Source organism: Phycodurus eques, chromosome 1 (genome assembly GCF_024500275.1).
Source record: "Phycodurus eques isolate BA_2022a chromosome 1, UOR_Pequ_1.1, whole genome shotgun sequence".
Taxonomy (NCBI): Eukaryota; Metazoa; Chordata; class Actinopteri; order Syngnathiformes; family Syngnathidae; genus Phycodurus; species Phycodurus eques.
The window spans coordinates 45,898,736-45,913,233 of NC_084525.1; the positions used below are offsets into that span (position 1 = coordinate 45,898,736).

General features: G+C 45.1%; 1 protein-coding gene across 2 annotated transcripts in view; it reads right to left on the bottom strand.

Moving 5' to 3' along the window:
- gdi1 (GDP dissociation inhibitor 1) overlaps positions 1 to 14,498 on the bottom strand; it is a 28,055-nt gene that overhangs the window by 7,316 nt on the left and 6,241 nt on the right. For both annotated transcript variants that reach the window (XM_061694259.1, XM_061694268.1), the window contains exons 4-7: positions 7,577 to 7,711; positions 7,303 to 7,501; positions 1,378 to 1,509; positions 1,183 to 1,282 (exon numbers count right to left, since the gene is read on the bottom strand). In XM_061694259.1, coding sequence (XP_061550243.1) covers positions 1,183 to 1,282; positions 1,378 to 1,509; positions 7,303 to 7,501; positions 7,577 to 7,711 — 566 coding nt within the window. The remainder of the gene's footprint in view (positions 1 to 1,182; positions 1,283 to 1,377; positions 1,510 to 7,302; positions 7,502 to 7,576; positions 7,712 to 14,498) is intronic.

Consider the following 14,498-nt stretch of genomic DNA (forward strand, 5'->3'; position numbering starts at 1 on the left):
TAACATCGCCGCCACCGAGTAACCGAGCGGCGGAGTTGCGTTCGGGAGTTTGACACGAAGCCGACTGGCCGGTCGTTAGGTGTGTTACCAGGCACGGCGAGCGAGCTGGGGCCAGCTAACCCGGGTCAAGGCGGAGCGTGCTTCGTGGGACACAACAGAAGGCTGACGCCGAGCCGCAGAGCGCGCAAGGTAGCCACACAAGCGTCAGACACCGGTCGCTAGCTTTTGGCTAACGAGTGGCGATGCCGTAAGCGGCAGAAAGCTAAAGGCTGTAAAACTACTTTTTCTGGATCGAGCAAGCCGAGTCTATCAAATGGGTTTGAAGTCAAGCATTTATATGAGACAGTCTTTAGTAAATCAATAAAGCTAGGTACAAAATAGTGAAAATAGAGGACGTGCAGCAGCTAGCCAGCGGTCTCTACAATGTTAATAATACAACAATAAGATGATTCGATTCCTGTTTATCTTCGTTCCTGCAGTTCATTGCAAAGAAGTTTGCATCACACTTTGAATTTTGTAATATTTTATTCATTGTTTGCATTATTTATACTTTATTAATCATTGTTGCCCTGTGACTGACTGGCGACCAGTTCAGGGTGTAGTCTGCCTTTCGTTCGAAGTCGGCTGGGATAGGGTTAAAATATTATACGTTTGCTGTATTTATTTGTTTATTTCATCCCCGATTTCTTTTAAACTTGGGATGTTATTTTGTTATAATTGTCAAAGTGTATATAATGAAAAATAAATGTTGAATTTAAAGAGTCAACACACAAAAGTACCGAAAATCGCTACCGGTATCGATTCCCAGGTACCGGGTTCAAATGTGAAAATGTACCCATTCCTAGTAGCACGCAGGTTACACTCAAGTAAATGGGAGTGAGCGAGCCTCTTTTAAGATATTGACACTATCACCTTTATTCTCGCCCACGACCTCGCTCTGTAGAAACATGGTTCTTCCTTAACTATTAATCTATCTTTTTATGATTTAATACATGCGATAATGTACAGGACACTGCATTTGCAGCATCAAACGCCGATAAAAGCTTGTTGTTCGGGGCGTCCATATATTGAAGTGCTCAATGTGCAGGTGTGAATCGCCTTTTTTGCCATTCGGGTTCGACCGCATTGTGCAGTGGGCCGAAGTCAAATACGTTTTCCCACAGTGAATGAGTCCAGTTGTACCTCGCCTTCAGACTTGACGCCGATCACGTGGCCGCCTTCAATCACAATCTCATCCACCGGCTTGTTGAGCATGTAGGTGCCTCCGTAGATGGCACTCAACCTAAGCGAGGTGAAAAGAAAATGTTCAGTCGCACAGATGCGCGTACTGCATTTTATCACTATCACAAAGCAAATAAATGAACATTGTCAAGACACCTGGCAAATCCCTGCGGCAGCTCTCCAAGGCCATACAAGGGGTAGAGGTACGGGCTCCTCCCGTAACGCGCCAGCGACTCGCTGTACAGTTTGATACGGTTGATAGTATCCAGGCAGGGAAAATCCAGGTACCTCAGGACAAAAAACACACTTGGTTTAGATCCTGCACACACGGGTGAAACAGCTTGATGTCAACTTGAACTCGTTCAAAGTCGCAGATGTTTTGAAACGGATTCCAAACGTTCACTAACATTGACAAACATATTCGACGGGTAGGTGTGGGTCTTGCCCAGGTTGTCTGTAAAAATTCAGGTTCATAAACCACTGTGGTGACAAACAGATCCCTGTAGAGGGCAGGGTCGCATCGCTTTAGATTCAGGATCAGCACCGCTTTTGAGTAGAAGATCAACATAAGACCGTGAATTTCGTCTGTCGGTCGTGATTGAGAGAAATGCCAACACGGCAGTCAGGCAGGTTTAGGCACCTCACACTCCAGCAGAGTACGAGGTATATGTTTGGTACAAACAGAGTATGTGATAGGGCTGAATGATTTATCGTTTTTAGATCAAAAATCGGGATTTCAGACAAAGCGATCATGTGATCGCCAAATATGTTTTTTTGTTTTTTTTTAATTTGCAACTTGCTAGACTACCCCACAATCTGAGTGTCAACTTCATAAAGTATCCTGCCAAACTCACCAATCAGAAGAGGCAGGCTACTTGTGGACAAGCTATGCAAACTAAACAACTCTGAGCTGGTAAAAAAAAAAAAAAAATCCTCCCTCCTGCCCTGGGTGGTTGCAAGAGGGAGAGAATGCTTATGGTATGCGCTCAGCTAACTTGCTCCGAGTCCACACCACCTACCAGCTAAACATTCCGCTTTCGGAGAGCGGATCTTCTCCTCTGAAACAACAGTAATCCTTGCCTCCATGGTGGCGACTAAGTTACAATTGTGACATGTACCGTTATCACGGACGGTGTACGAAGAGTAGCTAAGCATGTGACACAAGCGCAAGAAGAGATATAGAGTAGCTAATCGCAAAGCTAACGTGAACTGTTGAGTAGCTAAACACCAGTGAATCACCAGAATAAGTGCTTAGAGGTGCTCACTCTGTCTGTAACCGTGTTACAGCGGAGAGCAACCTGTACAGCAAATTAGCAGGTAAATGATTACCGCATTTTCACGACCATAAGGCGCACTTAAAAGTCTTAAATTTTCTCCAAAATGGACGGGGCCCTTTATAATGCGGCGTGCTTTATGTGTGCACCGAGTTCCAAAATCTGTAAATGTTGTTGTGTGACTTTAATGAGCGCTCTGCTTGACTGACTGGGAGCATTTCCTGCCGACACGCTGCTTATATTGAAGAACGTGGATGTGACTGAGGACAGCATGCGGCCGTAAAGGGGGAAGGGTGCGCGTGACAGAGGACGTTAAAGACACGCCCCCAGTAGGTATATAGCGCCGGTATGTGCATTGTGGAAAACAACATCGGTTTGGCTAAGGACCCCCGAAAGTGGCTTCTACGAAGAGACACACTTACAAAGCACAGTTTAAACTGCAAGCGATTAGTTACGCGGAGGAACATGGGAATCGAGCAGCCGCGAGAGAATTCAAGATCAACAAATCCACGGTTCGCAAGTGGAGGAAGCGGGAAAACGAGCTTCGCCAAGTCAAGACGACGAAGCTGAGTTTCCGCGGAAACATGGCGAGGTGGCCCGAGTCGGAAGACCAACTGTCATGGGTGTGTGTTCCGGGTTTTGTCTTCTCCCTGTTTCACACACACCTGCTACTGTGAGCATCTTTACCACCTGTGCCTCGTTCACCCAAATTACCCCTTGTATTTAACCTCGTGTCTCATTCCCTCTCGTCGCCAGTTCATTGTACCTTGTCGTTACGTTCCAGCATTCATTGTTTCCACGTCACAGACTCACAGTAAGACTTGACCCTGTTCCGATTATCGACCTCGCCTCTTTGCCTCATGTTTTTGGATCCTGTTGCCTTTCTTGGATTGCCTGCCTGTGTACCGACCTATGTCCGTCTATTAAACCTCTCTTTTTGGAAACTGTCCATTTGGTTTGGAGTCGTGCATTTTTGGGTCCTATCCTCTGTTCCGTTCATGACACCAACTCGGGCAATGGATTAATGAGCAAAGAACAGCCGGGAGAAGCATCTCTACGGTCACCATTCGACTGAGGGCAATAACGCTTGCAAAAGAAATGAAAATTTAACATTTTCAAGGAGGTTTGTCTTGGTGCTTTCGTTTTATGAAATCCATCCATCCACGCAAGGATTACCGTGGCGCAGCAACCTCCGGCGGATTACAAGGAAAAGCTGGCCATTTTCCGCTCCTACTGCAGTAAAAGGATTGCCGACAAACACATCCAGCCCAACCACATCAACATGGATGAGGTGCCGCTCACTTTCGACATCCTGGTGAACCACACTGTAGAGAAGAAGGGGACTACCACGGTAGCGATACGCACAACGGGGCATGAGAAGTCGGCTTTTACTGTTGTGCTTGGTTGCCATGGTAATGGACAGAAACTGCCAGAACTGATTTTTAAAAGGAAGACGCTGCCTAAAGAAAAGTTTCCAGCCGAAGTCATTGTTAAGGCCAATCAAAAGGGCTGGATGGACGAGGAGAAAATGAGAGAGTGGGTGTGTGAGGTGTACGTAAATAGATCGGATGTTTTTTTCCACGCGGCACCGTCCCTGTTGATCTGTGACTCTATGCGTGCCCATCTCACAGCCGCTGTGAAAAACCAGGTGCAACTAAGACTGTGAGACAACATCGGGCGAGTTACGCCACCATATGTGAATGGATTGTGGATGCCTGGGCTAAGGTATCTGCTTTGACTGTTGTCCGAACTTTCGCGAAAGCCGGCATCATTGCTGAACAGCCCCCCGGCAACAAGACTGACTCTGACAATAACGAGAGGGAACCTGGCGTGTTTGTTGGAGAACTTGCCCAGCTGTTCATTTTGGATACAGAAGATGAGGACTTTGATGGATTTGTGGATGAGGATAGATCAAAAAATAACATGAGTACATTGTTAAATACTTCAATAAAGTACAACCAAACTCAGTTTTGCTCCCGCTGCCTTTTTAAAAACATTGTTTTCGTGTGGATGCATGCTATCGTATGTTTTAAGCTAGCATATGTTTTACCATGCCTGCGCCCAATAATACGGTGCGCCTTATGTATGTGTTAAATACAGAAATAGACCCCGTAACTGAGACTGCACCTTTTAATGCGGTGCGCCTTATGGTTGTGAAAATACGGTAGGTATCTTGTGAGAAAATAATAGAAGAGCTACACAGGAAGAACACGCACGTAAACCAATAAAGTAAAAATGTATCGGTTACCGTGTATGTCAGCCAGGATGAGGAGCTTATAAGGTCAAAACTATATTCCATCCATCCATCCATTTTCTTTACCGCGTATCCTCACTAGGGTCGCGGGCTGCTGGAGCCTATCCCAACTATCTTCGGGCTGGAGGCGGGGTACACCCTGAACCAGTCGCCAGCCAATCGCAGGGCACATAGAAACAAACAACCATTCGCACTCACATTCACACCTACGGGCAATTTAGAGTCTTCAATCAACCTACCACGCATGTTTTTGGGTTGTGGGAGGAAACTGGAGTGTCACCTAGGCACGGGGAGAACATGCAAACTCCACACAGGCAAACCCCGACAAAACTATATTAGTATTAACATACTTCTCTTCCACTCCAGACGTCCGCCTGCAGTACCACAGTTCCTCTCTGGGTACTCTGTCATAGACTTTCTCTAGATCCACAAAGACACAATGCAGCTCCTTCTGACCTTCTCTGTACTCTTACATCAACATCCTCAAGGCAATTAATGCATCTGTGGTACTCTTTCTAGGCATGAAACCATACTGTTGCTCGCAAATACTCACTTCTGTCCTGAGTCGAGCCTCCACTACTCTTTCCCATAACTTCATTGTCTTTCCTTCTGTCCAGCAAGGATAGAGATGGAAATATGTTGACTGGTGCCAGCAGTGTGCTAGCTAGATGGAAAGAATACTTCGAGGAGTTGATGAATGAGGAAAATGATAGAGAAGGGAGAGTAGAAGAGGCAAGTGTGGTGGACCAGGAAGTGGCAATGATTAGTAAGGGGGAAGTTAGAAAGGCATTAAAGAGAATGAAAAATGGAAAGGCAGTTGGTCCTGTTGACATTCCTGTGTAGGTATGGAAGCATCTAGGAGACCTAGGTGGCTGTGGAGTTTTTGACCAGCTTGTTCAATAGAATTCTAGCGGGTGAGAAGATGCCTGAGGAATGGAGGAAAAGCGTACTGGTGCCCATTTTTAAGAACAAAGGTGATGTGCAGAGCTGTGGGAACTATCGAGGAATAAAGTTGATGAGCCACACAATGAAGTTATGGGAAAGAGTAGTGGAGGCTAGACTCAGGAAAGAAGTGAGTATTTGCTAGCAACAGTATGGTTTCATGCCTTGAAAGAGTACCACAGATGCATTATTTGCCTTGAGGATGTTGATGGAAAAGTACAGAGAAGGTCAGAAGGAGCTACATTGTGTCTTTGTAGATCTAGAGAAAGCCTATGACAGAGTACCCAGAGAGGAACTGTGGTACTGCATGCGGAAGTCTGGAGTGGCAGAGAAGTATGTTAGAATAATACAGGACATGTACGAGGGCGGCAGAACAGCGGTGAGGTGTTCTGTAGGTGTGACAGAAGAATTTAAGGTGGACGTGGGACTGCATCAGGGATCAGCCCTGAGCCCCTTCCTTTTTGCAGTGGTGATGGATAGGCTGACAGATGAGGTTAGACTGGAATCCCCGTGGACCATGATGTTTGCAGATGACATTGTGATCTGCAGTGAAAGAAGGGAGCAGCTGGAGGAACAGTTAGAAAGATGGAGGCATGCACTGGAAAGAAGAGGAATGAAGATTAGCCGAAGTAAAACAGAATATATGTGCATGAATGAGAGGGGTGGTGGGGGAAGAGTGAGGCTACAGGGAGAAGAGGTAGCAAGGGTGGAGGACTTTAAATACTTGGGGTCAACCGTCCAGAGCAATGGTGAGTGTGGTCAGGAAGTGAAGAAACGGGTCCAAGCAGGTCGGAACGGGTGGAGGAAGGTGTCAGGTGTGTTATGTGACAGAAGAGTCTCTGCTCGGATGTAGGGCAAAGTTTATAAAACAGTGGGGAGGCCAGCCAAGATGTATGGATTAGAGACAGTGGCACTGAAGAGACAACAGGAAGCAGAGCTGGAGGTGGCGGAAATGAAGATGTTGAGGTTCGCTCTTGGAGTGACCAGGTTGGATAAAATTAGAAATGAGCTCATCAGAGGGACAGCCAAGGTTCGATGTTTTGGAGACAAAGTTAGAGAGAGCAGACTTCAATGGACACGTCCAGAGGAGAAATCCAGAGGAGAAATAGTGAGTATATTGGTAGAAGGATGATGAGGATGGAGCTGCCAGGCAAGAGAGCTAGAGGAAGACCAAAGAGAAGGTTGATGGATGTCGTGAGGGAAGACATGATGGCAGTTGGTGTTCGAGGATGGAGGATGCAGGAGATAGGCTTACATGGAAAAGGATGACGCGCTGTGGCAACCCCTAACGGGACAAGCCCAAAGGAAAAGAAGAAGATACATATACTTATATATATATATACATATATATATATCTCCATTCATCCATCCATTTTCTGAGCCGGTAGGGTCGCGGGCTTGCTCGAGCCTATCCCAGCTATCATCGGGCAGGAGGCGGGGTACACCCTGTACTGGTTGCCAGCCAATCGCAGGGCTATATATATATATATATATACTGCGGTTCTGTGGGTTTGGAAAATCAATCAAAATGCTCTAAAACAGGCTGCTGGCAATGTGGGGAATTGTGCTGCCAGAGAGCGAGTTAATAGACGTGCACGTTAGTGCGCTTACTCATCTGTCCTGTAGAGGGCCAGGGCGTGGCCAGTAAAGTCAATGACGTCCTGACCCAAGTCAAACTTCTTGTAAACGTCCCTCATTGTTGTGGTCTTGGGGTCCACGCCCTCAAAGGTCTTGGGGTCGTTCTCGTCAAAGTTAGCCACGAAGACTAAGAACTTGCGGAAGCGGCGCTTCTCGAACATTCCCATCAAATCTGGAGATTCAAGAACAGGTGTTACACAGTGACATTTCCTGGCGGTGCTCGACTCATCGCAGTATTTTGGCTTACTGGAAGCTAGCGCCTCAGTCTCGGTGGATGGCACCTTGTAGATCTTTCCGCCCTTGTAGACAAAGCTTCCCTCCACCACTTTGAAGTCCAGGTAGCGAGTCACTTCTGTGTAGAGCAGCATCTTCACCAGCTGGCCTACTCACACACACACACACACACAAACACACACACACGTGACAACAATCGTGCATACGACAACATGGAAAGGAGACTTTCATTTCATTTACAGCTTCCTGACGGGCAGGACACAGCAAGTGAGGCTGGGGGACACCACCTCATTCACACGCACCACCAGCACCGGGGTACCCCAAGGATGCATCCTCTCTCCGCTGCTCTTCTCTCTCGACATGAACGACCGCATCTCAAACTCCTGAAGTTTGCAGACGACACCGCAGTCATCGGCCTCATCAAAGACTGTGATGAGTCTGCGTATCGACAGGAACTGGAGCGGCTGGAGCTGTGGTGGGGCCACCGCAACCTCGAGCTGAACACGCTCAAGACTGTAGAGATGATTGTGGACTTCAGGAGGCATCCTTTGCCACAGCTGTCCCTCACACTGTCCAACTGCCCTGTGTTAACCGTGGAGACCTTCAAGTTCCTGGGAATTACAGTCTCTCAGTACCTGAAGTGGGAGACCAATATCAACTCCATACTCAAAAAGGCCCAGTAGAGGATGTACTTCCTGCGGCTTCAGAGGAAGCATGGCCTGCCACGGGAGCTGTTGAGGCAGTTCTACACAGCGGTCATCGAATCGGTCCTGTGTTCTTCCATCACAGTCTGGTTTGGTGCTGCCACAAAAAAGGACAAACTCCGACTGCAACGGACAATCAAAACTGCTGAAAAGATTGTCGGTACCCCCCTACCCACCCTCGAGGACTTGCACGCGTGCAAAATCCTCTTGGACCCTCCACATCCCGGTCACCAGCTCTACCAGCTCCTTCCCTCAGGTAGGCGCTACCGATCAATGCAAACTAGAACTAGCAGAAATTCCAACAGCTTCTTCCCTCTTGCCATCAACTTCTTAAACAGCTAACCTACAATTCCATTGCAACATGCTGCCAATTTGTTTGTCTTGAGTTTGTTGTCACATTTCTGTCGGGCCAATTATACATTACTCGTGCACTCACTGTAGTAGTCTCGCCACGCTGCACTTTTTGCATATCTGTTGTTGACCAATACTGGCCACTCATGTTGCTTGGCTCGTAACAATGTGGTACAGATGATTGAAGGCATTTCATCTAATATTAGGAGACAGTTGGAGACAAAAGGACTTGACTTAGATTTTTTTCACGAGCCAGTGACGAAGGCACGGAGGCTTCCGACACCGCTCAGTTACTGATTTTTGGGAGAGGTGTGGAGAGTGAAATGAACCTGAGTAATTGACCTCCAGACCAAACTGGAGGGATAGATATTTGCTTATTTTCCTGCTACCATACATGACATGAAACTTCAGTGGAATAAAGTGGCTAGGATGATTACAGATGGCACTCCTACCATGGTTGGCGAGCAAAGTGGATTATCAACCTTATTCTGTAACAAAGTCAGCGAAGAATGGATAAAGCTATAAAACTCGACCGTATTATTCAACAACAAGTTGTATGTGCCAAACATCTGAAATATGGTCAGGTTATGAAACCGGTGATCAAGAATTCTATTTGCTCCAAAGCCCTGTGCCACCACCAATGTCAACATTCTCTACTCAACATCCAGGCTAAACACGGAGATGTTGTGTCTCACAATGACGTAAAACGGCTCAGTCGGGGGTTTGCGCCGCAGCGCTTCTACTCTCTGAGGGAGGAAATCAGGCAATTCTTGGCAAAAAAGGGAGGGGTGAACTGATGCTAGAACTATCTAATCCTGTTTGGCTGGCTGATTTGGGATTTTGAGTTGACATAACGCGACATCTGAACAATCTGAACGCAAGCCTTTCAAGGGCAAAATGCAGTGGTAAGCCAACCGTATTCACAAATCAAAGCCTTTCGGATCAAGCTGCTACTTTTCCAGATGCAGCAAGCGAACAATATCAGTGTGGTAAGGAGTGAGATACGGAGCAAACGTCTCATCTCGGGCTGAGCAATTTCAACAGCGTTTTCGGGATTTTGCAGCTCTTGGAAAGGAGAGCACGCTTTTTTCCTCTCATTTTTCCGTGTACACAAATGGCACTCCAGAGCACCTGCAGCTGGAACTTCTTGAGCTGCAATGCGACGCGAGCGTCACAGTGGGCACGGACGACTGCCTCTTGTCAACTTTTACCGCCGGCCGGATGAAGACAGGTTCAGAGAGATTTGAACAGGTACAAAGAAAATGCCGACCTTCTTTGACTCGACACACTTGACACTCTCGACTATGAACATTGACAAGAACCGCGTTTTATGCTGAGCTCACGCTACACACTTGTAGTCCGATTTGGACCCGACAGACACGTCGCAGACAAACGTGCGCCGTCGTGGCCCATCATTTCAGCTATGAGCCCATCATTTCAGCTAGCAACATACCCCCGTGTAGTGTGACATCGCTAGCATAATGTTGACGTGACGGGTGGGAAACAACACATTTTTTGTGCTCCTTTTGTTTGGACACCCTGATTTAAGACAACCACATAACTTTGCCTTAAAGTCCGCTAGCTTCATCCTAACACATAATGGGAAACATCATAGACGGGCTAACGAATAGCTCAAAGGCATATATTTTTTATCCTCTGAGAGAAACCACTAATAATACTGAGGAGCTGAGACCGATTCCATGTATTGTACAACCCCAATTCCAATGAAGTTGCGACGATGTGTTAAACATAAATAAAAACAGAATACAATGATTTGCAAATCATGTTCAACCTATATTTAATTGACTACACTACAAAGACTACACTACAAAGATATTTAATGTTCAAACTGATAAACTTTATTGTTTGTAGCAAATAATCATTAACTTAGAATTTTATGGCTACAACACGTTCCAAAAAAGCTGGGACAGGGTCATGTTTACCACTGTGTTACCTCACCTTTTCTTTTAACAACATTCAATAAACATTTGGGAACTGAGGACACTAATTGTTGAAGCTTTGTAGGTGGAATTCTTTCCCATTCTTGCTCGATGTACAGCTTCAGCTGTTCCACATTCCGGGGTCTCCGTTGTGGTATTTCACGCTTCATAATGTGCCGCACATTTTCAATGGGAGACAGTTCTGGACTGCAGGCAGGCCATTCTAGTACCCGCACACTCTTTTACTACGAAGCCACGCTGTTGTAACACGTGCAGAATATGGTTTGGCATTGTTTTGCTGAAATAAGCAGGGGTGTCCATGAAAAAGATGACGCTTGTATGGCAGCATATGTTTCTCCAAAACCTGTATGTACCTTTCAGCATGAATGGTGCCTTCACAGATGTGTAAGTTACCCATGCCATTGGCACTAACACAGCCCCATACCATCACAGATGCCGGCTTTTGAACTTCGCGTCCATAACAGTCCGGATGGTTCTTTTCCTCTTTGGCCCGGAGGACACGACGTCCACAAGTTCCAAAAACAATTTGAAATGCGGACTCGTCGGACCACAGAACACTTTTCCACTTTGCGTCGGTCCAACTTAGATGAGCTCGGGCCCAGAGAAGCCGGCGGCGTTTCTGGCTGTTGTTGATAAATGGCTTTTGCTTTGCATAGTAGAGTTTCAAGTTGCACTTACGGATGTAGCGCCGAACTGTATTTACTGACATTGGTTTTCTGAAGTGTTCCTGAGCCCATGTGGTGATATCCTTAACACATTGATGTCGGTTTTTGATGCAGTGCCGCCTGAGGGATCGAAGGTCCCGGGGATTCAATGTTGGTTTTTGGCCTTGCCACTTCCATGCAGTGATTTCTCCAGATTCTCTGAACCTTTTGATTATATTATGGACTGTAGATGATGAAATCCCTAAATTCCTTGCAATTGTACGTTGAGGAACATTGTCCTTAAACTGTTGGACTATTTTCTCACGCACTTGTTGCCCCATCTTTGCTTGTGAATGACAGAGCAATTCAGGGAAGCTCCTTTTCTACCCAATCACGGCACCCACCTGTTCCCAATGAGCCTGTTCACCTGTGGGATGTTCCAAACACGTGTTTGATGAGCATTCCTCAACTTTCTCAGTCTTTTTTGCCACCTCTCTCAGCTTTTTTGGAACGTGTTGCAGCCATAAAATTCTAAGTTAATGATTATTTGCTAAAAACAATCAGGTTTATCAGTTTGAAGATTATTGTCTTTGTAGTTTATTCAATTAAATATAGGTTGAACATGATTTGCAAATCATTGTATTCTGTTTAACATAACGTCCCAATTTCATTGGAATTGGGGTTGTACATCCATATGTAGGGATGAGCAATTATGGAAAAAATAAAAATCATGATAACTTTGATATTGAAATTGTGATTAATAAACACAATTAATAATTGATTTCAAAACTAAGTATTTATTCATATACCAAAACTCAACTTTTAATATAACTTCAAAGATCAACCAGTACAGAAATTAGTAACAAGTAAAATAATAGAAATAAAAAACAATACATAAAAACAAACACCTGCTGTTCCTGCTGAGTGCGGCTTGTTCAATTATTAAATTAAAATAATATAATTATTAAAGGGGCGGAACGGTGGACGACTGGTTAGAGCGTCAGCCTCACAGTTCTGAGGACCCGGGTTCCATCCCCGGCCCCGCCTGTGTGGAGTTTGCATGTTCTCCCCGTGCCTGCGTGGGTTTTCTCCGGGCACTCCGGTTTCCTCCCACATCCCAAAAACATGCGTGGTAGATTAATTGACAACTTTAAATTGCCCGTAGGTTTGAATGTGAGTGCAAATGGTTGTTGTTTGTATGTGCCCTGCCATTGGCTGCCAACCAGTTGAGGGTGTACCCCACCTCCTCCCCGATGATAGCTGGGATAGGCTCCAGCACGCCCGCGACCCTAGTGAGGAGAAGCAGCTCAGAAAATGGATGGATGGATAATTATTAAAGGAGGCACGGTGACCAACTGGTTAGCACATCCGCTTCACAGTTCTGAGGTTGCGGGTTAAAATCCGGCCTGGCCTGTGTGGAGTTTGCAAACACAAACATGCAAACTCCACACAGGCGGGGCCGGGGATTGAAACCGGGTCCACAGAAATGTGAGGCTGACGCTCTAACCAGTCGGACACCGTGCCGCCGGGTGAATTAATAATTATTAAATATTTTTTAATAGCATAACATGTAAACTTTCACAGGAGAGGGAGGAAAAATTAAGTGAACTCTTGGTTTCAATAACTGGTTGACACTTGACCCTTTGGAAAATAACTTCAAGGAAGCATTTCTTGGAGTTGCAGGTCAGAATGTTAAACCATTCCTCTTTACAAAAACTGATGCAGTTCAGCAAGATTACTGCAGGGATGTCTGCTGGGAATCACTCTCTTGAGGTTATGCCACAGCATCTCAATGGGGTTGAGGTCAGGGCTTCATATATTCACTTGCATAAAACTGGAAAAGATGACAAAAGCCACAATTGCGTCTCATTGATTGGACTCTGATTAGCTCTTGGAGAATTTGTAGCCTTGAGATTCACATTTGCTCCATGTCCTGTGAGTGTTTACATTGTTTTCAGTCAAAATATAAAAACAGAATTGTTTGTGTCTTATTAGTTTACGCAGACTGTTTGCTTCTTCTTGTGATTTATATGAAGATCAGACTACATTTGATAAACACTTTATGGAGAAATGTAAGAAATTCCAGAAGCTTCACATACTTTTTCGTCCCACTGTATATTATTACTAATAGTGGTGTCAGGATACCAGAATTCTGACTTCAATACTAAACCTGCATAAAGTATATCGATACCGACACTGTAACAATACTGCGGCAAAAGTCTAAAACATCAGTAAAAGCAGCAGAATGAACACTGAATAAAAAAAAATGTAATACTTGTATATTTATTTTTATTAATTCAAAACATTTTTAAAAATAATTAGATCAATACCTGAATTATCATATTATATAACAAATATGGGGTTGTTGTTTTTTTTCCTAATAATATTTGTGTGTTTGTATGTATACAAAATTGTACACCTGTGTTTGTATGTACAGTATATAAAATTGTACGTCTATATACAGTATATGTATGATATATAAAAAATATGAGACCACCCTTGTTTCATCAATTTCTTGTTCATTATAATAGCTGGTACCACTGAAGGCATTTTACCTTGAGAATACTGAAGCTTATTTGTGTTATTAAATATAATTTTGGTCCTTGCCAAGAAAACCACAGAAAATGGCCAGAGCAAGATATCAGCTCTTATATTCAACTCTCCTGAGTTCTTTTTGTTGTCATCATTAGATTTGTCCAAACAAAGGTATATTTAGTTGCACCTGGCATTAAGACTGAACAAGAAACTGAAGAAAAATGTCATCCATGACGACGCTCATTATTCATACGTACTTTACCCATACTTAAACTGTCCATTTCAAGCTTTGAAGCTTTTTATTCAACCTTTGAGTGTGAAATATTCTTGCATTTGACTGCATTTGATGTGTCCCATCGTAAACGATACATTGTGCACAATACTCGGTGCGGCGCTGTTTTTTGTTGCGTGCGGAACCACGACACTCAATAAGTGGACCTTTTTTGCTACAGTTTTGTATTGTATTTTCATCCTTCTCCAACTCCTCGATTTCCGACGCGCGTAGCCCACATCTTTCGTACGGCGCGCACCCACGCAAAGTCGTCTGGCGCTATCGATCCTCTCGATCTCATGCCAGTAACGCAGACTCTCGTGTGTGTCGAATGCCGAGCTTGCCAAACGGCGCGGGAGAATCCCCCGCACGTAACGCCATCTTTGCTCACAGAGCCTCGTGAGCTGCCGACTCTGAGGTTATGTCCTGCTGGCTAATGCTAACGCGTGATAACCTGTCCGCAGGAGGC